This window comes from Nanorana parkeri, unplaced genomic scaffold, assembly GCF_000935625.1.
Source record: "Nanorana parkeri isolate BGI_ZX_2015 unplaced genomic scaffold, ASM93562v1 scaffold735, whole genome shotgun sequence".
In the NCBI taxonomy this organism is placed as follows: Eukaryota; Metazoa; Chordata; class Amphibia; order Anura; family Dicroglossidae; genus Nanorana; species Nanorana parkeri.
In genome coordinates this window covers 348,993-375,774 of record NW_017307003.1, presented here as the reverse complement: position 1 = coordinate 375,774, position 26,782 = coordinate 348,993, and the positions used below count along the sequence as shown (strand labels likewise).

The 26,782-nt window shown below is 37.0% G+C and overlaps 1 protein-coding gene across 1 annotated transcript in view; it reads right to left on the bottom strand.

The window, feature by feature from the left end:
• Window positions 1–9,169: 9,169 nt before the first annotated feature.
• The window catches only part of ST18 (ST18, C2H2C-type zinc finger), a 166,136-nt gene continuing 148,523 nt past the window's right edge, over window positions 9,170–26,782 (bottom strand). The window contains exons 17-21 of the mRNA XM_018564203.1: window positions 26,437–26,658; window positions 24,174–24,262; window positions 19,198–19,301; window positions 15,675–15,818; window positions 9,170–9,349 (exon numbers count right to left, since the gene is read on the bottom strand). Coding sequence (XP_018419705.1) covers window positions 9,209–9,349; window positions 15,675–15,818; window positions 19,198–19,301; window positions 24,174–24,262; window positions 26,437–26,658 — 700 coding nt within the window. The 3' untranslated portion in view covers window positions 9,170–9,208. The remainder of the gene's footprint in view (window positions 9,350–15,674; window positions 15,819–19,197; window positions 19,302–24,173; window positions 24,263–26,436; window positions 26,659–26,782) is intronic.

Below are 26,782 nucleotides of genomic sequence, written 5' to 3'. Positions count from 1 at the left end.
GATAATTGCTGGCTTTTTATTAGTTGCATACCTTGTTCTTCTTTTCCTCTCCATTCTTTTCACAGTGGCCATTTTTACTAAGGGTAGATGAATCCCTCTTCCTTTACTTCCTGGAACTCTGGCACATGTGACTAGGACATGTGACCATGTACATCATCTCAGGGGAGGAAAATGCTTTTCCCTGAGATCTCCTGAGATTACAGATAAGATTTTGCAGCAATTCTCTGCTAATATATCCTTTGCAGGATGCAAGGCTTGGACACATAATGTTTGCCAAAGAGGACCAGGAACTAGAAAACCAATCCTTGTAAGTAAAATGACAAGATGTTTATTTAACTAATGAATGTAAGATGATTTCATATCAGTGTGCAGAGCTGTATGCTGATGGGATTTTTACCCAAAGGGGGTAGAGGTCTACTTTAATGAGATAAAGCTCTGCTGACTTCCTTTAACCAATCATATGCAAGCAAAAATCGTTTTTTTTTATTTTCCTTGTGCATGATTAGGTATTCTTGGCAAAGTGAAACTCCCCCACACTTACCAAGCTAAGGTAAACAAAGTTCAAATTCCCTCGCAAAGTGAACCACCTATTTGCCTTTATTAAATCAACCCCCACTCTCCCCAGCCCTAATACATTTAAAGAAGAACTCTGGGCAAATAAATTCTTACCCTTTGCAGTGGGACTACCCCAGCACTGCAATGGTTAAGTGCTTGTTTTGCCTAGGGAGCTAATATAACAGTTTTACTCAATGTACCATGAACTGGGCTGGCTCCTAGACTGGTCTTTTCAGCCTGTCTCCTCCTCCACTCTAGCCTAGGAGCTAGCCAGGATTGTGGTTCCGGTGAGTATAACTCTGTTATTTTAGCTCCCTAGGCAAAATGAGCACTTAACCCTTGGAGTGGGGATGCCCGTGCACTGCAGAGGTCAAGATTTTATTTGCCCAGAGTTATTCTTTAATATAACTCCAGCACAGACTATGCATTTTATTTTTGTCCGTCTATAGTAAGTACACATTGCATGGTTTAAAAATATATTCAGAGATTGTTGAACAATTGTATGAGTGTATTTGCTATCATTGCAGTTTTTACATTTGTTGGAGTTTCTCCTAAATTTCTTTTTAAACAATACTGTATCCAAAATAGTATTTAAGGGGACCTTTCTGAATTAAACGTCAGGCACTCTTGACATCTAAATATGCTTATTTATAGAATATGCCATGTAGAAAATTATTTCTAGTAAGCACAAATGGAAGTGCTTGAAATGAACTTTGGATTGTGCCATAACAGGTGCTGCAGAGCAGTAGGCTGGTGACAGATGGATAAGATACACAAACACAGAACAAAGTGAATTTGAATGGGGAAGGAAGAGGATCATTAGCTACATAAGAGAGCAAAAATAGATGAATTATTGAACAAGCTGGTATAGCTGGGTTCTCTTTGAGAATCATCATCCTCTGTTTAGCACGACAGGGAACAAGCTATTTAGTACAGTGGCAGATGCATGTTTACATGACATAAGTTTCTAGGCAGCATTTTATTTTTACTTGAAAAAATAAAAAGCTAATTCTAATTCTGAGGATGGGAAATATTTGGGTATAAACATTTTTTTCCTACAAAATGTAAAATGTAAATAATAACTTTACTTTGCAAAACTGAAAATATTATTTTGACCAGAGGTTGGATCACTGTGATACTACAGCGTGATGTTTGTCTTGTCTCTGGTTTTCCTGATGATCCAGTGGGTCAGCTAAACGGTTGATGGTTAGATGTACACAATGCCTGCACAGCAGGGTAATCACCACCAACCTTACCATATTGCTTCTAGTGTAGGACTTCCTAATGTATCTAAAATGGCCCATGGTATAGAATAATTAGTTGCATGTTTACAATGAAAGAGGAAAATGTATAATGGTAGGTACATGATGGTTTAGCAGCATCTTGCTCTTACATAATAGAAATAATTGTAACTGACTAAACATACAGTATATTGTTGCTTTATATGGATCTGTTACATGTATTAAAATGTAAATAATGCACATGCTAATTAATATCTGTACTATTTTTATATATATATAGGGAATTTAACCAAATCAGCATCTTTAGCTGAGGTAGTTCAGATACTGATCTTGGACAAGAAGACACAGTAGGGGTTCCAATTCCCCCCAATGGTGTTCAGTGGGGATGAGCTCAGAACCATGAAGGAGCCCCTTCCAAACATGGAAGGAAGCCTATTTCATGCCATCCAATTAGCTGCTGGTAGGGAATTCCCACAGCTTGACGTACGCAAAGGGGAAGGTTGCAGTGATGTAATTGACCTTATATGGCTACAAACCTAAATTTGGTAAATTACATTTACCTAATATGGCTATGTGGCAATATTAGGTAAATTGCGTCAGCTCTGGTTGGGACCGGGATCGGTCTGAACTTGACCTTATTCCCAGTGTTCAGTAGGGTTAAGGTCAGGGCTCTGTGCAGGCAACTTGAGTTCGTTTACACCAAACTTTTCAAAGCATGTGTTTATTTACCTGGCTTTGTGACCGAGGCACAGTCCTGCTGGAACAGAAAAGGCCTTTGCCCAGCCTGTTGCCACATTCTGGAAGAATTCAAGTGTCTAATTGCAGTAATAATAGTACTGAAATAACCTGACTTCAATAATTTGGAGTTAGAATAGAATGTCTGACAAGCTTTTATAGTTGTGATGGTTAGGTGTCCTCACGTTTTGGGCCGTGTGAATAAGTTACTATATACATATGCTTTTGGAAACTCTTTAAAGCAATACAGTACAGTGTACAAGAAGTGAATGTCATAGTGAAAGTGACTGCATCTTTAGCAAATGTGGCATGTCCTGAAATTATTTCAGAAAGGGGGCATTAGTATGCAATCTGAGCTGTACTTCTGTTGGCACACATACATTTTAAAATAAATATTAGGTGTAAAGCTCTAATAAAATGAAATTATAGGCTGCCCAACAGACTTACACCAATGGCTAAGATGTCATTTTCTGTGCAGGTATGTACATTTTAAGAAACAACTATATATACAGTATCTATATATGTACAGCAAGACAAAATGTGGTTTGGTATTTTATAATCAACTTTATTTTCTAACATCCACCAGTTGTACAGCACAAAACACAATTTGTTGCTTTGAATGTAAGAAATATTAATTTGTGAAGACACAATATATAAACTACTCCAGATAAAAGTTGCATACATTTCTCCATACAAAAAAATTCTAATATACAGTGTCGCTCACTGATGCAGTTTAACACACACACACACAAAAAAAATCAGTGCACAATACATAAGATTAAAAAAACACATCAATTACAAAAGAAGCAAATTAATAAATACAAACATATACTATCAAACATCCTTAGAATCAGACATAAATTAATGAATAAGCCGTAGCAATAAATACATAGGTCAGTGAAATTTTCTTTTTGTCAACTTAAATATAAAACACATTTAAACATGTAGTAAATTAATTATTAACAGTTGCTGTGATTCCTGTGGTAACTACTACTTCCCTGAATACTCCCATTGTGTAGATGCAAGATCTCAGAAGCCTTATCTTTTACCTTCACAGTTGTGGGTTTTAGGTTATGTTTGCTGAAATATAGCCACAGGCTCACCACTCCCTACAATAAAATCAGCTTAGGACCCCAATAGTTCTTCAAACTGCCTCTTAAAAAAAGTTCAGCACAGAGACCTGTTTTTAGGGCCAGCCTTAGGTTGTATGGTACCCTAGGCAAAACCTTAGTAGGGTGCCCCATGGCAAAAGCGAATCTTGTCCACTAGTACATGTCACACATAGCTAAGGCTAACTTTACCTGTGTCTTTCTGAATAAAAGCCATGAAGTACAACACTGTAATTAATATTACAGTAAAAAAAAATGCTTTTGGAGCATTATGACACAGTGGCCTGAACTACAGTATATACATACATTCATTAATTCCTAGTTATCTCCCAGATGCTACTTGGATAAGCTACTTTGAAACCAGCCAGAAATGGCATTTTTCTCTGCGTGCTTGGCCCTCTTTGCTACTGGGTCCAATAGCTACTATGGCTATAGTTACATCCTTGGGAATAGCAGTTATTATGTGTGATTGATAGATTTGTGTTTTACTCTATAATGTATGTAGACATAATGTAAATTGATGACATGAAAGTATATGGGTCAAAATCAAATTCTGTCACTTTTTTTTATATCAGGAACTTGGCCAGAGACAAGCATGATGGTTTCTTTGAAAACTATGGAATGGAATGTCTAGAAACATTACAAGAAATGTAATAGATCGTTAAGTTATCACTTCTATCTATCTACCTTTTGAAATGCTACTGTGTGTAAGTGTGTTTGTATGTGTATCCCATACTGAATACAATTTACTTCTATTACATACATTGTTTTCCATTTATGGAGTAGCAACATCGCTAGTAAGCTTTGGGGTGCAAGGTTAGTTATAGGCTGCAGAAAATTTTGTAGTATGGTCTGCCTCATTCTAAGTAGCCAACAGGTCTGGCTCTAGCCAGCCCACACATATTGATTCATTTACTAAAGGAGTAGAGCACGTTCACCTTGCATGGGACTTTTCACTTAGTTTAGTGAATGTGGTAAAAGTTCACTTTGAAAAGAGTACCCAATCACATGCCAGGGTAATAAAATATAAAGATAATTTTTGCTTGGACATAATTGGATGATGGAAGTCAGTAGAGCTTCACCTCATTCACTAAGCTAAGGGAAAATTCCCTTTATTAAGTGAAAAGCCTGTTTCCCTTTAGTAAATCAACCCCATAGTCTCAAATAGAACCTCCTGATGTCTACCCGAGCTACTAGAATGCCAGTTTAGGCCCATCTTCAAATCTTTCACACTTCATGTCTTCCATTTGCAGGACACCCTATTGCATTGGAAATCATCTTATTTTTTGCTATGTTAAAATGCTACACAATGTATCACTGTGCAAAATAAATCTAGCACCATGATATATTACATTAGAACTTAGATACAATGGAGATTTTATACTAACCAGCTGATGGCAATGTGGTTCAAATAAGGCAGTTTTTCAAAAGGGGTAATCTCATGCTGCAAAGTGAGTACAAATATGTATAGCTGAGTCTTATTTCTAGATAGGATATCCGTGGCACATACAAAACACTTCAAAGATAGTTTACAAACTGCATAAAAAAATGTAAGCGTCAATGCATTGATTTTTAATATATCTTATCTCAAGGGTTAATTATCGCCTATTAGTGTGCTACTGAGCTTCACCTACATAAGGAGATTCTCTTACAGATGCTTAAACACGCCCATTTAATACTAGCTATTTCAAAATGACCATTATATGAGGTACAGGATCCTATAGCACATAATATAGATTATGGGTATAAGTCTTAGTAGATGTCAATTAGTCTTGCAGCCAGGATGAAAACTTTTTCCCCTATAGTTCTTCATTGTGTAATAGTAAATCAAACACCAGTGCAGGCAGTCTACTTCTAAAAACCTTTATCCCCGAAAGAACAGACTAAATTGTTGCAAAGGCCTCCAAATGAATGTACAGGAAGGTCACTACAGTATCTCTAAAGGATCAATACAAATCAAGACCTGTTGTGAACAAAAGACTTGCTTTAGCCCACTACCATCTAAGAACCACCTCTATCAACCTGTGAAACTAGTTTTAACAGTAATTGCACTCAAAACCGATATTTGTTATAATATGCAATGCACCCCTGTATGCACGTTCATTAAAATGCATTTGACTTGGGTACAATACTCTTTACATTTCCCTTATCTAGTTCCACCTGAAATGGAAACATTTTTTTGTTACTTTTACCAAGTAGTCAAAGATTGATTTTCTTGCAACTTGAGCTGGGAGATGAAAGCTTCTCAAACCAATGCTTTATTGCAGGCAAGCTTTCAGCTTATGGCAAATACTTGACAAATTAATTTGTTAGTGCCAAATTAAAAAAGAGAGGCATGCTTGCATTTTAATACACCACTCAAAGCTGAAGAGTGAATATGATGGTCTTGAATTACATTTTGTGGTTATTAGTAGTTTTTATGCCAACTTAATTATCAGGAAAGTGCTTGGCAATGAAGTTTTGAAATATGGATCATGAATTAAGATTTTTAATATTTCTTTAAAAATGATTTTGAATAGTTTATCATGTCTTGCTAAATCAAACATGTTAGCTACTATCACATGGCACATTTGTATCTGTAAAGTAATCTTCACTTTGCTACACCTCAACAGTAATTACTATAAAAGTGGCTTAAATTGTACATTATATTTATGGGTTCTTATTTTCTTATTCAGCTAAGGATCATGGGAAATTTGTATGTAACACATGTTTGCTCCCATGCTAAGTTTATGTAGTTCTTTGATTGTAATTGTCCTTTCTAATTCCAGAAAAAAACAAGGGCACCAATCAGAATGAAATTACCAGAATTACTTCTAGTACCAAATAAAACACAAGTTGAACTAAGTCATTTATACTGAGGCACATATGCACAACAAAGGTGCATACACAAGGCAGTTTAGCTGGTATTTTACATCATCTTGCAAAAATATAGTATGTGGAAAAAATACAAGGGAAAGTACTATACGCATATTTAACTGTCCTTGTTTCTAAGAATTTAGTATTTGTACACAATTATGTTATCAGTAATAGTGCACACTCATGTACTTGGCATTTTGTGTATTAGACTGTGTGCACACAATTTTTTTTCTATGGACTCACCTCCATTGAGTTTTAAACCAAACAATCAGATAAGGAATAGAAGAGAGAGTAGATTTTTCTAGAGCACAAATATGCAACCTGTTGGTCATAAATAAGGGTGTTGGAATCTATGTTTGGGTTCTTCAACTTGCAAGATTGTACTGTTGGTACACCCTTTGGGGAACAGTACGATCGCACTCCTGACCGGTAAGTCCCTTTAGGAATAGGTGGGTGCTAAAGTGGCAAATGGATGGCGCCACTCATCTATCAGAAAAGAAGGGGTCACTGGCACTCCAGTATGCAAATCAATACGCTTTTATTGACGCATGCAGTGCATCAGGGCCATGCAGTGTCCCAAAAACAGTTTTTGCCTGATAAGGGGACCTTGCATAGTGAAACGTCATGTTATGTGATACTGACCATGCGTCAATAAAGGCATATTGATCAGCATACTGGAGTGCCAGTCACCCCTTCCTTTCCGAACAATGTTGAATCTCTTATAAGCAGAACACAGATGTTTGGCATAGCCACTTGAAAAAGGTGGAGTGTCATTGGCTTAGAAAATACTAGTCCCTCTGTAAAAATGAAACCTCTTGTCCACATTTAATATAGCTAATGCGAACATTAGGGAAAAGGGGGATCAAAGTAAGATGGTCTACAATCTTTACATTGTCATTATCTATTGTAGTAAAATTTACAAAATCAGGCAACAGGTGGGATATCTATTGGTGCTTCAAACCTCCAAAAATACCAATGGTAGTTTTATTCAGTTGTAACGGGTGTCGGCTGGGTTCGATTATTTTATTCATTAAGATATTGCTCTCATTAAGTCCATATTTTTCTTTTCAGAGGTACGCTGACATGCAAGTTTTAATTTTACTTTCCTCCATGTCTATATGCAGCTGATGGGAAATTGTTCAATAGGTGGGTTATTTTGCTACAAATATTCCCAAACCTTCATGTGTTGCAGAATACAATACTCAGACAACGTCATCCAGATAACTATGATATTGTCATTTGTCCATCATCAACTTGAAAAGGTAATTTGCATTCATCTAAACATCAACATCTGATTATTTGGTAAAATGTGCATTCAAAACATGTGCAGACAGTTGAAAAATTCTGTCTTGGCACTCTATGGGGAGTTAACAGTTGACCTCCACTGAACTGGATATCAAAAGAAATGTTGTACAACTACAACATCTTATGAGCCAAAATGAATGATTGTTCTTTCTAATTTATGAGTATATTAGACATCTATATTTTTGGATTTATCCACTCCCAAGTATTTGTCTTTGATAGCTGGTTATTTTCTTCAAATACCGTACTTCTTCTGCAGAAGGATTAGCATTCTCATATCAAAGCCTACTCTCTCTTATATCACTCCTGTGATAAACAAGCATGAACATAAAAGAAACAAAGGTGAAGAGCCCATGTGCATCAGCCCTTATTTACAATCTTAGAATATTGTGGTGATAAGAAAACAGTTATATTTGCACAAATAAACTACAATATAGAACCTGTAAAAATAAGTCATATTACATTATTGAGTTCTAAAGGATTAATATTAGATTGCCACCTTATGTGGAAGAAGACTTAGGTTTTGTCTTTCTAAGAAAACATGCCAGTGGAGCATAAAGAAAATTCCAGAAACAAAAACTGTGGTTCTTATCTGTCATAATTTTCTATAGTCTAAAGGCCATGAGGTATCATTTATGAATTATTCAAGTGCTAGCACGAAATCCAGTGTTTATGACATAAATAAATAATATATATTACAATAAACAACACTAATTTATATGCTACTAATTATTATTGCTAGCATTTTTCTAAAATAAACCAAAAAATTAAATTAGAAAAAAAAACCTTTATATGGGTGGCTATCTGTTGTTTTTAATCCCTGATCTCATGATGCAGCAACGCTACTTTTAAAAATGAAATTAAGGATTTAAGGGAAAAGGTCAATAGTACCAAAAATATAATAATGACCCTCATCCTGTTTTTATTTCTGTAGTAACATGTCTTTTCATTTCAGATTTTTCCAGTGTTATTTACAGAATTACCATTCATTAAATCTGTTTAAAATCCACTCAGAAAATAACTCAGAAAAAAAAAATACTTGTAAAAATATGGTAATCCTAATCAAATAAAAAAAGTTGTCAAAAGTTATGAACAAAACTTCTTTTTGAACTGAAATAAATACAATTTATAAAAAATAGTTGCAAACACCTTTTTACATTCACTATACAAAAAAGAGTGCAATAGAGAAAAAATGAGCTGAAATAAGTACATTGGAATACACTTTTAAGTGTGTTGCTGTAAATGCAAACAGTCACTTTTTTTAGTTTTTCATTTATGACTGCTGGGAAAGTAGTGCAGTGTTGAAGTACATCAATCCGTGTTTTCATTGCGTTGGTAGACGTACTCCAGCAAGATACTGATGGAGTTTTCTCTTCAGTTATATTGCGGTGCCCAGCAGCTTTTTGCATACTATACGTGGATACCCTTCACTGCTTGCTTTATATTTTCCAAGAGTGCTTTGCATTCTGGGGAATAGTCTTGCTCCATATTGCTGTACATCTCAGTGAGAGTATTTACATAGGCCTCAAAATTATGTTCACTGATTGGTTCCTAAGTAGAGAAAAGAACATTGATTACAGTTCAAATTCACGTAAGTGGATTATGACAAAATATGTGAGAAAATAGCATCCAAACCAGAACAATCTGTCTTGGATTCAATGTAAATCGAAAGTGAAAACTTTTTTATTTTCAAGAGCCATCTGTGTCTGATTTAAAGTTCCTTCCGCTTCCTGTTCTGTCCACAACAAGAAGTGAGAGGCAAACTCTCCAAAGTTAGGGCAATTCTCATCTCAGACGGGTGCCACCAGAACAAGTTTCCCCCTCTGTTTATTCTCTGGTAACAACTCCAAATTAAGGATTTTTCCTCACTTTTAGACCCATTGACAATGGTCACTAGGACAAATATAGAGAGGATGAATCTCCCTAGTTAGGGCAAAGAAAGCAATAAAAACCTGACAGGGATCCTAATACCTCCCTGCTCTATACTGAGTATATACAGTACACAAAACAAATATTTGTATAGATTATTATTTTATATGCGATATCAGGTTTGCTGCTTAAAAACCTTAGTTCTGATTCTGCCAAGATGCAAAGTCAGGTTTCAGAAAGAATAAAATTCCCAAGTCAAATGACCGGCATTACCCTACGGTCTATCACTGCCCATCATCAATTTCGAAGGCGAAAGGAGTCAGCATACTGATAGCAAAGTCTGTTTCATTGTCCCCTGTGTCCCAATTAGCAGATGAGAGCAGGCAGTATCTTCATGTGAAAGGGGCACTAACCAGCATTAGCAAGCAACTCCTATAGATTAGTTTGGAACAGAGCGAGGGACTTCCTGTCCTGGTAAGGGTTTCCAATTTTGCATATGACCCACTTTATGATGTATCTGTAAGTGACCCCCATCCATCTTTTTCATATCTTAAAAGACTGAAATCTGGGCTACACATGACACCATTTTTTGACTATTTTTTCATCCTACACAAAGCATAGTAAGAGCCTTCACTGACACATTTCTATTCTCTGACCAAGCTCTAATTCACCTTTCCCTTGAACTCGCATCAAGAGAGACAAACTCCTTGGGTATGAAAGGGTAACTCCACTTTAAATATATAAAAACATAATATGGCATATAGAGTTTTCTCACAAGCCATTTTGTGATTTAATTTTATAAAAAAAAATACCTATCCATTTAAAGCTGTGGCTGCTGGTTATAACGAACCCAGACCCTCCCATTCAGGAATCAGTTTGGAAAGCACACGCTGCAACAAACAGCTTTTCTTTAGAACAGTAACAGGTAGGAAAATGAAGTTAGTTGAAATTCTTGCAATGTACGCAGATCACCCAGAGAGAATTGATTTTTTTCTCAACAAAAGTGGAATTAATCTTTTAACAAGGTGTTCCTTTAAGACAAACATGTGATGGCAGAAGTGACTAGAGAACATAGGCCCTTCTTTTTGACTAATGATACCCACAATGTAATTCCTCTTACATTATGGGAGGCTCACAAGTGTATAATGTGTGGCATCTTCATTAAACGCTGCTCCAGGTGGAAGAAGTTACCTGATTTCCAGTGTCAAGATTTATATTCAAATTTTAGAAACTGGATGCCATACATAAAAAAATAATTGTCAGCTATTTGGAGTTAAAAATAGGCAAATGGACTATACACTTATGGATGTGCCACCAGGGAAGTCGGAAATGGAGAAGGATTTGGGGGTCATCAAAGACCACAGATTGAAGAATAGCTTGCAGTGCCAGGCTGCTGTAAACAAAAAAAGTCAAGTCCTGTCTTGCATTAAAAAGGGTATGTACTGCAGGGACAAATCTATAATTTTGCCACTTTACAGATCAATCGTTCGGCCGCATCTGGAGTATGCGGTCCAGTTTTGGTCACCAATACTCAGAAAAGATGTCCTTGAGCTGGTAAAAGTCCAGAGGAGGGCAACAAAACTCATTAAGGGGTTCGAGGACCTAAACTATGAAACAAGGCTGTTAAAATTAAATATGTTCTCATTGGAGGTTAGGAGATTAAGGGGGGGCATGATATTCTTGTATAAACTGTGCAATGGTGACAGCAACATTGTTAACAAACTGTTCACGGTTAGCTCTGTAACAAAGACCAGAGGGCACCAACAAAAATTGGTGGAAAAGAAATTTCAACACACAGGGTGCAAGGGGTTAGAGCGGTTAAGGTCCGGAACTCGCTGCCGCAGGAAGTGATTTCAGCTAAGAGTGTGGAAGCATTCAAGAAACTCTTGGACGAGTTCCTCGGAGAGCATAACATACAGGGGTACAGGTACGCCTAAGAACAAGATCACACATGGACTCATACACACGCACACACCTGCTCAAACATAAATGCACACACGCAATAGGTTGGACTTGATGGACTTACGTCTTTATTCAGCCTCAAATACTATGTAACTATGTAACATGAAGCTGTATGAGAAAGACTGAACACCCTGATGTTCCATAATGGTAAGGGCAAACTCCTGAAGGGAAAAATAGTTTTTCATGAATTCTTCAATAAGTCAGGCAAGCTCTTGGCCAGAGCCCTCAGAGGCCATTGTTCAAAAACCTTAATTTCACATATTAGCTTCCCATCAGATACCAAAGCCCTCCTGTGCTACCGCTCATGAATTCAAAACCTTTTATCACACGTTGTATAATCTCCATATCTCTGATACTACTTCTCCATCCCTTTGTCACTGATAGACTCCTATTTACAATTTTTAGGTCTTCCAGTGCTCCCTAGGGAGACCAGAGAGGCATTAGAAGACCTTATTACTCACTCAGCTCTGTTGTTATACCAGTCAAGCAAGGCCCTGAGCCCTGATGGCACAATCCTATATATTATAAAATGGTTTATGATTCTCTTACAACGTGTTTGCTAAATGCCTTTAATTCCATCACTGAAGGCCATCAACCTCCTGCTGATACACTTTGAGCCCACATACCAGACAAGAACTACACCTAGTGTAGGGGTTACAGACCGATCACCCTTCTTAAAATTTGTTTGAAACTTTTTCAAAGATTTTGGCCCACAGACTCTTTACCCACAACCCCCCATATTCTCCATGCTGATCAGGTTGGATTTGTCCCTCAAAGAGAGGCTTGAGACAACCAAAACCAGAGTTATAGACCTGATCCACTCTACCAGATTGAGGTCCTCTCCTTTTATAATCCTATCTAAGAATGCGGATAAGGCCATTAAGCCAGTGGATTGGACATATTAGGAGTTCACTCTGGTGTATTTGGATCTGGGTTCTCATACAATGGATTGGATCCATTAGCCAGTGGTTCATATTAACAAGACCCACTCTGGTGGTATAGGGCTACTTGACCTCACTCAGTACTATACTATTCACTTATTGAGAGTGGTGAATTGGTGTGGCCTCCCAAATCACAAACCTTGGGTACAGTTAGAACGATAATTCTTTTTATGGCTCTTTCATGCCTCCCCTGGCTCCAATTCTGCCATTGGAAATACAGGAAAAATTGGTTGATAGGAATTCAAACTTCCTTTTTGCAGTCCATCAGGGCGTTTCCCCGATGACCACAGTGAAGCCAGGGGCAACCTGGCTCCTAATACAGAACTTGAATGCTGTGAAAAGTTTATTTTTCATACCTTCTTTTCATATTTAACTTTGTTGGGTCTCCTTGTGTGCAGTACTGGCTTGCGCTAGTGGTAAAGGTAAATAAAGAATTAAAACCAAAAAACCTTAATCCTCTGCGCACTATGTTGCTTGGCCATCCACTTAATTTCTTGTTTTAGATACACATACAGTATATGAACTGGCATTCCTACTGACAGAATAGCCAATTTGTTTTACAGAGCCTGTAACATGAATACATTATGCAACTTTACAACCAATTAGAACCATTCGTCTGGTTGCTGTGGTATGCCCAGACATCTTTTTTTATTCAAATTATTTGAATGCAAAAGACTTTAGTTTTGACTAGGATAGTTGGAGGCACAGGAATTATCTCAAGCCATGCCATGAGAAATACTGTTGATATACCTTTATTGATCACAGTGGGATATTGGGTTCCCAGTTTCAATATGTTTACAACAATTTGACCTTGCCATACCACTATCTCATTGCAAATTAGTTGGCAAGAGCATCTAGCAGTGTTTTTGTGAAACCATTTTAAAATTACAATGTTGGTGGTATTCTCGTCTCAAACAGTTAAACATTCACTTCCTATAAATACACTGCACACAAAGTTTGTATGAGCTCTTTGATATCAATTGTCATTAATGTGTGCAATTCCTTTATCACATAGAATTAAAAAATATACCGACTAAACAATTCATATGCATGTTTTAGGGTTGTGACTGAGCCAGCTTAGTGCGTGCTGTTTTAGGAAGTTAGGAAATAAGCTGTATTGTGGAAGGGTCCTACATAAATGGTTAAAAATTCTCTTTTTTTAGTGCTATTCTGTAGAATGAAGAACAAAAATAAGAAAGCTGGAAGTTGTCTACTGGTTCTATTTGACAGCTCATGGCAGCTATGCACCATAGTAACAAGAAACTAACTGAGCAGGTATTTAGCAGATGGTGTATACATAAGGGTAGCAGGCGTGAGCAAGTTGTTTATCAATAGCCTTGGTACTACATTTTAAGATCTAACTCTCCATGTACAATACCACAATAATAGTTAGTCTTTACAGCTCAACGACTACACTGATTACATTTAGCTACCAAATGGACAGTTTGTTTTAAAGTAGTTAAGCTTACACCTATCTGCAGAATTTAATAACCCATTCTATATGGGCTGCATGTTTTAGTTTTAGTCATGTGGCTTTGTAGTTACAGTATGCAATCCCAGATTTAATTGCCACCATGGACACTATTAGTTTTATGTTCCCCTTGCGTTTGTGTGGGTTTCCTCTGTGAACTCGAGTTTCTTCACACAATCTATAAACATTCTGGTAGGTAAATTGGTGTTCACCCAACCTGATGTTTGTCATTCTTTATAACTTTTACAGGGGCATTAGACTGTAAGATTCATAATAGGCAAGGGCTAAAGTGAATAGTTTAGTGTTTCTCTAACATGTTATTTGTGGGTGGTAAAGTAATAAAACGGGAGGGGGGATCCTGCATTGAAGCTGTATAGTTCATAATAATGTATAACTTTATTATAAGGTTATTTGTTTAAAGCGGTGAACCATACAGGAGTTACATCTTCCATAAAGATCGAGTTTTAGCCTTTAAATATGTGGTACATAAGATTCTTCTGCTAGTGAAGCCATAGATCCCAAGTTATAAATTGACATGACATAAGGTTAGACTATCTTTATAGGAGCTATTGTATGGTTAACATCCTTAGGTCAAGAAAACAGAAATGTCCTTGGGGCAGGCAGCTACACCCAGACATGCCCAGAGGTTAATATAGGCATTCTCTCTAATCTACTTATTAGCTCAATATTTTAGTGTCAGTACTAATATTTCAGGTTATTTCTCACAAACACCTTAAGATTCAAATGTTCAGGGCATGTTTCAGTGGTGTCTGTGGGCAGATAACACCAATTATTCGCTTTGACACTTTTTAACAACGTGTGAAAGAGGGCCATCTCAAGAGTCCAAAAAAACATTATTGGCTTGACGAACAGCGTCAGGAAGATATACACTGCCAATGCTTTTCGGTGGTCAGGAATCCCCCTTCATTAGGGCTTAAACAATGGAGAGCGGGACACTCACAGACTCTAAACCTACAACCCCTGCAGACAATCCTATTTCTCAGTTAAGACTGGAAATCCTCGGTGTGAAAAGATCTTTACCAGCAGCTCAGCATTTGTACAAGTAAGCTTACTTGTACAAATGCTGAACTGCTGGAAAAGATCTTTTCACGCAAAGATTTCCATTCCTGCCTGATAATTAAGATTGTCTACAGGAGCTGTTCCGCTGTCCATTGTTTAAGCCCTGATGAAGAGGGATTCCTGACCCCTGAAACGTATAAACGTCAATACATTTATTTTGGACTCTTAAGACGATTGGCTCTCATTTTAGGCTTCTTTCACATGGATTTCTCATTCTGGGCATCCCATACCTCTGAAGGTCCCAGGTTTTGTGTAGAGCTGCAGAAACCAAGCCATCAGGCCCAAATATTGCTCCTATTTCAACTATTTCATCACCTCATCCCCACTCACCGCTGGATACTTTTAAACATCAGGCTCATAGTGTCATGCATGCACTTTTGCAAGAAAAACTACCTAGTATTGCTGGTTTCCTTTCAAAATAGTTTCACAATGTATATATGACTTGGAGCATTAAGAGCACACCATCCTATGTAAACTACTTGTTCTTTTTATCACTTTGTGGTTAAATATCAAGGATCCTATCATAAGTGGATGGCAAACTATATAGCCTTACCATTTGTGGAAGCTGTATATCGGCAAGACTTGAGATAAGGGCTTGGCTCAGACCAGCCAACTCCTTCAAAAGACTTTCATTGTTCTGCTCTATGAGTTTGTTCTCCTCCTCTATTGTTTTCAGATTTGTCTCCATTGAAGAGATCTAAATCAGAAGATTTTGAGGGTTACATGGGAACTATGAAATTATGGCCTGAATGAGAGACAAAACTACATCAACAGAGAAGACTATACATTAATTTAATTAGATGACCTGCAATTATGAATATGATGTAATTTTCACTTTTTTAATTGGGGCTTTTACTTCCAGAAATATTCCCTAGTCCCCTATGCAAATAATGTTATTATGCTGTGCATTTGATAGGATTTGGAACTGCCACACATTGTTCCTATTTGGAGGGAGCTTCCTGAAGTCCTCCACTCAGAGGAAACCACTCACATACAGGGATAACATGAGTACACCCCAAATTCTTTGTGTGGCTGCAGATATCTTACATGCTTGGCTTCACCTAGTAGCCTGAAGAATAGGTGGATGCAGCCCCAACATTTAATTAACAACGAGGGGCTCTAAAACACTAAGACTGATCTACAAAGCAACCAAATAGAACTTGTAGACAAAACATCCAGTAGAACTTACCTTCTAATTAAGAAGAAGTTCACCAACTAATTCATTACAGTGCAAATATACGATCAAACTTTAATCTTCTCAGAAACAGCATTGTACACATTAACTACCATATTTATCTGCTCTTTCTAATAATTTGGTTGTGGTATTATCCGTTTAATTGCAAGTTTAGTGTCTCTATATCCTTTTTTTTCTATACAGTTTTTCCCTTGTGTACATCTGTATGTAAGATTTTGTTCTAAAGGATGGTTAGAGTAAATAGCACAGAAAGCATAAAAGCAGACTAAGTTTAGAATGTTTAGAATAGCACCCTATACATGGGCCTGCATATAGTCTATCATTTTTATAAAAGGACCACTATATTAAAAAGAAAATACAAATTATACTATGAAAAAAACCTATGATTAAAATGCAGAACATTGCAATGGAAGTTTACCACTATACCAACTTGCTTTTAGAGCCAAACTCTGGGGAAAATGATAATAAAGACAGTAATGGGTGTGTAAATAATCATTAAAAAGCTTTGTGTTATGTGCAGAGGGCTGTTGCAAAGTATAAAAATCTTACCTTGTACCATGCCATCTCCTGCACATAAATCTGAGTTTTTGGGCACTGAGGAGAGGGCGAGATGCGTCTTCAGCAGTACAGAGCTCCATTTGCATTACCCACCCCTCTTCACTATTTTCCATTTTATGATTGGAGGAGGAGAGACAATGTTACATACCCACCCTCTTTTCCAATCACATATTCGAAAAACTACAAAACATATAGTGAATGGACAATAGCGAGGAAGGGCAGGTGATGAACCAGAGCTCTGTACCGCATCTGTCCCTCTTCTCAGTGGCCGGAAGATCGAGGGTTATGTGCAGAAGATGGTGTGCTTCAAGGTAAGAATTGTATACATTGCAGCACCCCTCTGCACATAGCACCCAACTTTCTAATGATACTTTACACTCCCAGTATGGCTTTAAATGTGTTCTTTTTTAATAGTCTTTGAAAAATGTTAATTTTGTTGATAAATGTTGTTTAAATCTGAACCATGTAAATATAATATATGTATAGTAAACCAGGTAAACATACTGATAATATGTGACCTTATAACATGATTGAGTGACTGTTTATCAGCACAGATCCTTGTTAGTATTAGATTGAGCCCTGTGATATTGCCCTTAAAAGAATATCAGGCAAATCTGATACAACTCTAATATAGATCCCTCCATGCAAAAATATGTAGAGGTTTTTTGCAACCCCCTGCATCTTGCTCAAAGTAACAAAAAGGTGCAAAAGATGCTAAAAATATTAAGAAAAGGACATGTATATGTAGTATCACCTAGGACCATAAGTTGTATACATATGGTTATGTTATCATAGCTGTTGTGATATTTTCTGGGGAGGATGAGGTGGACCCTGTTTCCATACATTCCTTATTGTGTGACAAAATATAAATATACTGCATCTGTGAAACTTTAGACAAAACCAGAGCTCCTCATCATGCCAATTATGTACTTATCCCTGCAGCTGCCAGACTCTTGTGCTGGGTGGCTATTATGCATGTTCTATTGAATTATCCTTCCCTAAACTAAGAACAAAATATAGCAATTTTCCTACCAATGGACTGCATGGGAATAAAATGGGTAACTACTTTTTTTTAAATGTTTCCTGTGCTATGCAATATAAAAAGCCTCAGAATGGAAAACAAATTACATGTATCATACCTTTATATTTTATGTGTTGCACCCATGGTTAATATAATAGTGAATGACTACAAAACAATTTTACTTTGATTGGATTAAACTAATGAATGTCTCGTGCTCTACCAGCATAATATATGGTGAATTATAAGAGGACTTCAGGCAGAACACAAATTGCACTGATAAATATATAATGCAAATGCTATTTACTTCATGATCTTTGTTTTTGGATATGCAGATTAGAGACAAAAATAATGTTCCATAAACATTTGAGCTTCTAACAGGATATGAAATCTTTGACAGTATTGACAGTATTACTTTCTTGTGGGCTCTGGTCCTCAACCTACTATTACATTCTAAGCAATTCCATCTAACACTAAACTCACCCCCTTTAAAAAATGCCTTGATTAAAAACTTGCCACCAGTGTGAGAAACATACTTTTAACCCTAATGCATGCAATCCTCAATAAAAAATATAAAGAGATGCACATAACATGATTTTAACAAAATATACTTTTTATACTGACTGTAGCTTGCCATACATAGGGAGGCACTTTAACCAGAATACAAGAGATCATATATTTTCTCAGTCTCCAAACAATCATGTATTAACCACAGTGGTGTCTCCTACTCTACTTCTTTAATGTCGCAGATTTTAAATTAAAATATTTCTGATTATTCCACTAGTGTACTAGTGTGAAGATCTATTTCTACAAAAACAGAACTAAAATAAGGGAATTTACAACATAAGGACACACCCATGCATCCAGCCATACTTTATCCTGTGCTTGATGGTACTGAAGATTCAGAACCCTAGTCTGTTTGTTATTGCTCCTCTGTTGGGTTTCCTTGTTTCCTGTCCCATAGACACACAGATAGATAAGAGCAAATGTGCCCAAAAAAAGGCACATCTTAATTTTCAGAGTAGAGATATCCAGAATGGATATCCCCATTCAGATATTGTCCATTGTTGCCTGTTTCGGTGACAACTATCAAAAATTGTGTCTCCCCTCACTTTCTCTCTTTGTTACACCTGTAAAGGGAAAATATCCCCTACAGAGACAGAAGTTAAACAAAAAAGTGTTGGCTGGAGTTCTGCTTTATTATTAAAATGGTTGGACCATGGCAATTGTTTTATGCATAATTTGTGATTAGAATAGAAGTGTACACAATGTATTATGTAAACAGAAGGACTGAAATATTCTAACCTGGGTTTGAAGTTTCATCATATCAGCTTCTATCTTCAAATTTGATTCATTCAGTTCTTTGATCTCTTCATCTAAATTCCTGATATCATCCCCATTCTCTATGCCTGCTGGGTACATTAACACATTTATATTTATGAACAGTTGTTTTCAGGGTGATGCCAGTGTTCAGATGTAAAGTATGAAAGCAATGGAATGTGGGGAAGGGGGGGGGGGGGGTTTTTTTGTAGAAATACACTAAAATATTACATCATTTAAGGGCTTTATTACAAGAAAGAATCATTAAATGCATTGTAAGAAAAAACTAATGTTGATTAAAAGATGTTTTATAATGTTTAATGTGGAATTGAATGAGATGGGAGAAGCTAATTACAAATGAAGAATGCCAAGTAGGCATTTTATCACCCTTTTTCGTTCCTTCCAACATTTTTTATTCAGTTTTGGGTGACATTAGACATTTTAATTGGGCATTTACCGTGTTTCCCCGAAAATAAGACCTACCCCGAAAATAAGACCTAGTACTAACTTCAGGGATTTCTGTAATATAAGACCTACCCCGAAAATAAGACCTAGTTCGGCAGTAGGGGGCACACATGTATTGTTGCATCCAAGCAGCCAGCAAGGGGTCTGAGTGTAAAAATCAATGACATGTGCAGCTTGTCTCCTGTCTGCATGTACGGTCTAATAAAATGTCACGATCGCAAAGCTCCCTCCCTCCGGCCAGTCTGCCCGCCGGTCCACCCGTCTGCATGTACGGTCTAAAAACAAGTAAAGATCGTAAAAAACTTTCTGGCCGCAGCTCCCTCCCTCCCTCCGGCCCGTCTGCAAGCCGTTCCGCCCGACTGCCTCCCGACTGCCTCGGCTTTTAGGATGCCTGGACGGCATCAGAGAGCTCCAGACAGCTGCAGCCAGGTACCGTACTGTGACACTGTGTGACAGTCACAGTACCATTCTTTCACTCCCCTTCTCCAGTACTGTATGATACAGTACATTACATGCCGGTATCTCTGCTCTGCGTGACAGTCACGGTCCTGATTTCTGTACATACCGGTTTTCCCCGAAAATAAGACCTAGTGTGTTTTTTTTGGGAAAAAAAAATATAAGACAGTGTCTTATTTTCGGGGAAACACGGTATATAGGAAATGTTATAAATCCTGTATAATAATAATGTATGTTCAATTATTATTATTTATTACAGATATTATTATAGTACCAACAATTTACGCAGCACTTTACATTTGCACATTCACACCAATCCCTGCCCTCAAGGAGCTCACAATCTAAGGTCCCCATCTCACATACATACAGGGCCAATTTAGACAGGAGTCAATTAACCTACCAGCATGTCTTTGGAGTGTGGAAGGAAACCGAAGTACCTGGAGGAAACCCACGCAAGCACAGGGAGAACACGTAAACTCCTTTGAAGATAGTGACCTGGCCAGGATTCAAACCAGGGACCCCCAGTGCTGCAAGGGAGAAGTGCTAACCACTACACCACTGTGCTGCCCCCAATTATATTTTTTGAGTTTTGCTTGTTACAAAGCAATCAATTAAAGCTGTGTTTTACTTTTAAAACAAATAGGGATGGTTCCTTCATATCGCTTTCTTTAGGCAGTTTGGTGTCATTTTTTTAATAAAACCTGTTATCTGTAAATTATTAAATTATAATCAAGCTAGCTATGGGCCTGTCTTACTAAATTGCGAGGTGAGATGAAGAGCAGTAAAGTAAGCTGGTCCTAATTTATAAGAGTAAATAGTAAGTTAAAGTAAACCTTTGTTCACTTCAAACATCCATTCATCCAAAGAAGAAGCTGTTTTTTTCAAATGTCATTGCATGTAAATAGAAGTTTGATGTACACACATGTAATAGTTGCCTAAATCTTATTCATGCATTCTTGGCCAATCTGCTGTTTAATATTAATCAGTTGTGGGTTAGTAGTTTTGACTCTTAATCACCTATTGGTAGAATTTGAAATAAACCAGTGTTGTAAGTTAACGTAAACCTGTATTCCTTTAAAAGAACAAAGCTAAGCTGTTTGGCAAGGAGTATGCACCATAAAATGTAGGCTATTACTTTCCATGTTACAATAATCCTCTTTGGAGCTTGAGCACGTCATAAAAGCTTATCTTCTGAAACAAGCACTGTCAAGTTGGGGGCATTCCTAAAATTATGCAACCACTGGCTTCCAGACATCTTATATTTGCATATGAACTTTTGTAGTCATCAGATGCACTTAGTAGAGAATTATTGTACCTTTAAAGGTTTTGAATACTATTTGTCATAACAAAGCTTGGTCCTTTTTTAGCCAGAACAGGTAACAGATAAACTGCTAATACTATCTAACAATGCTACTTTTCTAGTCAGAAGGTTCTCTGATTTTATCTTTTCATGTTATCTTTATTTGGAATAGTCATTAAAAATAATAATAATAATGACATGATATAATCCTTTTGAAGACTATTTAGGTTTTTCACAAAGCGTGTAGGTTTGACTACAGGCTCTAGCCAGATTGTCTGCTGTGCTAACTTGTCCTGTTCCGGCAGTTGGATGTTACAGTGGGTACAGACAGACTGCTTCAAGTGGTTTTGCAAAATGTCTCTTGTCTACTGCTTTATGCTTTTTTAATGAAATTAAGTTAAAAGGAATATTTTAGCCATTATGAATAAATGTACCCCATATACTGTTGGATTTTTTTTCCCTATTGTATTTGAAACATAGCTTACCTTTTATAGTGATTTATGTAGTGCCGAAGCCAGCCTATGATGATTGGTGTGTAGAGCATATAGTGTACATTTCCTGCCCTCTATACCTGTCTATTGGCTACTAAATATGATAGACAACCACACTGACCAATAGGTGCAGGGCGAACAGAGTGGGTTGCAATTTTTACCTTCTCTTTTCTCTCTAGAAATCATATGTAATGATATCTACAGATGCCATATCTATATATCTCAGATGATTTCTTCTATTCAATATGTTTAAACTTAAACTCAACCAAGCCAGTGGTTCATGGGAAGCAGGTTGTATACCTATAGACAGATTTTGATCAGTACATTTTAGATAATAGTTCATATGTAATCTTGATTCAAAACATCAAAATGCCACATAATGTCCATGTGATATGTGCACAATATTATTTATATTTTCATTCTAATTCCTACAGTTTCATTTGTGTGTTGCTATCTTCATACCGTTATAGAAATGTGCGTTTTGCTATACTCTTTTTTTATGTATGTTGTTTGTTTTGCTTCTGTCACACCTGTCATAAATGAGAATATAAAAAGCCATGCTGTTGTTCTGCCAAAGCCACACCCAAACCCATTCAAGTCATAACCATATCTATTCCTTCATATTCCATGCCAAAGGGGGCAAACAATAAAACTTAAAACTGTTGACTGATATGCTTCTAAGGTTTTGCTTTATTTACAATCTGATTTGTTCATAACAGGGTAACAGCCCTATATATTACCACAACATGCAGGGGTCCTCCAAAAGTCCTCCATACCTTAAAATAAAAAAACTGAGCACACAATAACATTGGGTAACGTCAGGAAATGAACTCACAGTGCAGTGAAAGTTTTAGATGCTGACCAAGTACTCAGTGAGCAGAATCTGATTTGGTTTACCATTAGTTGCTAGGGCATAAATCGGATATGTTTACCCAATCACCAATTTTTCAATAGCAAGATTACCTATTGTGTGGCCAGCTTTAGTCAAGCTACTAATGCTTTACAGAATTAGCCCCATGTCTCTTTGCTATGCGTTTTATTAGGACTCCACAATCCATATTATCAGTGCAGTCATTTTTAGTTTCTCCCTAGATATTTTACAGTAACTTTCAACTTTTGTTAGATTCCTTACTGAATAAAAAACTCAGAACAAGCATGTGGCTACTGCAGCCAGGGCCCACCAAGACTCACTGTGGGACCTACTTATAGTAGAGAGTAGATGCCACTCTCTGCTGGGAACTACAGTATTTACTCCACACTGTGCCTGTGGTGTCCCATGAGTTCTATATGTGTTATGCTGTAGAAAAAACTCGATGACTGGAGGAGGGGCTGGTCACATGACTTTGACATGATCGAGCTTCCCTCCTCCCATCTTTTTCCTTATTTTTTTATTTATCCTTTGGAATGAATGGAACTCCCAATGGAATCACATAACAAAGGTTGCAAAATGAACATTTGTGAAGCACACCACTGTGCTTTATAAATGTGATCATATTTTTTATACTGCTGCTTTTTTTAAAAGGGGCTTAAGTAGTGAAACTGGAAAGCAAGGAGACCAGGCAACTGGTCAGAAATGTTAGTTCAGGTATTTCATATTACATTGTGTTTAAATAGATTTCAACATTAAAGATACCTTCCATTAACTGCTCACTAAGTGGTTACAAAAAAATTAATTTGAATATTTTGCAACCTTAAAGTCAATGGAGTTTGCTACCCCCCCTCACAAACACACACTTATTTTCTCCTGGTTATATTTTAGGTAGATATGCAATCATCCTACATAATACACCAAGAAAAGTCTAACTGCTGAATACTATTGGTACTTCTTTTTAGTCAAGCAGTCTCCCTGAACTTTTTCTGGAAAGCTTGTTAAACTGTATCTACCTGGACTCTAAGCCTTATTAAAAAAAAAAAAAAAATCAGCATTCTTTATTAAGGATTTTTATGAGTTGGACTAACTTTGGAAAAATGAACATGTGGAAAGCAGTGAAATACAGTATTTGACATTTCTTGTACAGGTTATACCAGTTACCTTTGATTTCCTCTTTGATCCTTGGGCAAAGCATTGGAGAGGGCTCTTGGTTTATTTTAAAAATCCACTCAAATATCAGAAATCATATTCACTTGGAAAAAATTTATTTATTTTTCTTTCATGTTTGAATGAAACATTTATGAGTATCAAAGAGAAGGATGTATTTAGATTAGTTGCGGCAGCCTTTTATAAACATTGAAACTCAGCATGTTCTTACCTCCGTTTGTCTTCAGCTTTACACTCATTAGTTCCTCTGAGGTTTTTCCTTTTTTTATGGCTTGTGCATTTAAAGGACATCCAGATAAACTGTAAACCATGTAAGAGAACATGTGTAAAGAGAATGTTGTGAACAGATCCTGAGTAACTGGTGCCACACCCCTATGTCAGTCAGTCCAAAAAAGATCATAGAAAAAGTAGGGCTTTATTGGCACCATATGACAAGTCCAATGAACCACAAGATAATTTGAATAAAAATTATTATTTTATTGATTACAAATGCATAAAAACGGCCATATTAAAATTCATATAGATGTGACATGATTGAAATATAGCCCCACAGACCACTCATTCCATAATTAAGGCATATCATGTAACCAAAACATGATCAATATATTCAGAACCTGCGTACCTGATTAGACTATTAACCATTTAATAGCTGATGATAGTACAAAACAATTATCCTATATAATAAATAGAAATATAAACTAGTCCAAATTCATGTAGGTAGATAGCTTTAGCTGGAAACAGTAGAGTGGATCGTAATTCTATGCGTTTCGCGCATAGAGCGCTTCATCAAGACAAGGAGGCAATCTCATATGGAGCCGATAGGTGCACGTCCACTACGACCCCCCAAAAAAGTTGAGCCCCGCAAAGGAGCCCCACAAAACGGTAGATGGAGGCCAGAGCCACACCGGGCTGAATGAGGGAAGGATAAGGGCAGAAGCCCTAGATCAAAAGCACCCGACTATCTGGTCCAGCCAAGGAGACTCAAGAGCAGGAGGAAGGAAATCTCAGAGGAGAGAGAGGAGGCTCGCAATCAGCCCAGGATCAATCCCAAATGGATGCCGCCGATGTGTGCAAGGCCATCCTCAGCCATGATCAGGTACGCAGGTTCTGAATATATTGATCATGTTTTGGTTACATGATATGCCTTAATTATGGAATGAGTGGTCTGTGGGGCTATTTTTCAATCATGTCACATCTATATGAATTTTAATATGGCAGTTTTTATGCATTTGTAATCAATACAATAATAATTTTTATTCAAATTATCTTGTGGTTCATTTGACTTGTCATATGGTGCCATTAAAGCCCTACTTTTTCTATAATCTTTTTTTGACATGTAAGAGAACATATTTGGTGTTAGCTTATTAAATCTGTTAAAATGATAAAAAGTGCAGTTATTTGGAGATGGATGACAGTGGCAGCACTATATGGGTCACATTGGGTGCAGCCACTTGTATAGTGCCCATGGAAATATGTTGATGGTCAGATGTGCATTCACTTTGCCTCTCCATACACAAACAAGACAGTTTTCAAGGGCAATAGTGCTGAGTATGGAGAGAAATGAATAAATTTGCTCTGGTATTTGGCTGCCCTGGTCACTTATCATGGGGAGGATAAGTGGTGTGCCACTGAAAAAGAAGATCAAGTCCGAATGTGTTTTCTGCTCTGATGAAGTGATTAGCAGGGCTAGAAATCCACTTGACTCTTTGAAAATGTTACTTTTGCTATGCTTTAAGGAAGTAATTAAATATTTACAAGTGTTAACATTATCAGCCTGTGCATAGGTCTGCTATAATACTGTAAATGTGAAAGCTTGCTTTAAAAGGGCTAGAGTATGCAGAGACTGAGATGACTTAAATAGCATGTAAACCCTCACAATGGAGGGCTCTTATTTTCTCCCTTTTGGTCTCTTTAATTTACCATTTGAAGGGTTTTGTTATATCTGCTTGATAAGTGCAAAAAAAAAGGTGATGTTGTAGAGTTTTAGAGATGTCATGTGTGCACTTTCTGTGTTATCTCAAACAGCCCTCCTAGTTCTTATCTTGGAACACATAATGACTAGCCAATATGTTGTAAAGATTTGAAGGTGGAAGTTGCTAAGTAGTTTAGTAAAAGACGACTGGGAGGGTTGACAACACTCATTCCACAAAAATGTTGTGTGTTTTTAGTCCACTACAGGACTTTAGATTTGGGTGCATTTCTGCCAGATCAACTGGTATTTGTCTATACTTGCAGGATCTTTATATGGATGAAACACATGTAAATGTGCATGTATTACAGAGATGTGCTGCATATGTTTTTTTTCCTTACTGTGTCTTGATATCTTCCTTGAAGGTCAGTTTGAGATCGGTTTGTGATTTACCTTTATTTCTCACTATAAATAGAATTAATTGGGGCCAAGGAGTACCCACTTATTTTTGTGTGATAGAAATTATAACATAAAAATTGAAAACAGAAAAAAAAAATGAAATAACCTTCGGTGAGTGACAAAAACGTTATTGACGTGGCCCAGTCCATTGCAGCCAGGAAGTGGACAATGCGGCAACTCCTGCTTATTCTGTTTCCAGGCCAGTGATGCACCATTCAGAGAGCTGTCCTTCTGCCTTTTTGCAGCCAAAGGGCACCCAGAAGCACTTCGATGAGATGTGTATTTCCCAGATATATGTCCCTGGCCCTCACAGCCTGCAACTGGACACCTGTTTAAACATGATACCAATATTGTAGACCCTTGTATTAAACCTAACATTTTTATAAACAATATGTTTTCACTATAACAATTCCAGTAATATTTTTGTTATGCCTCTATATAAAATGTTCTGA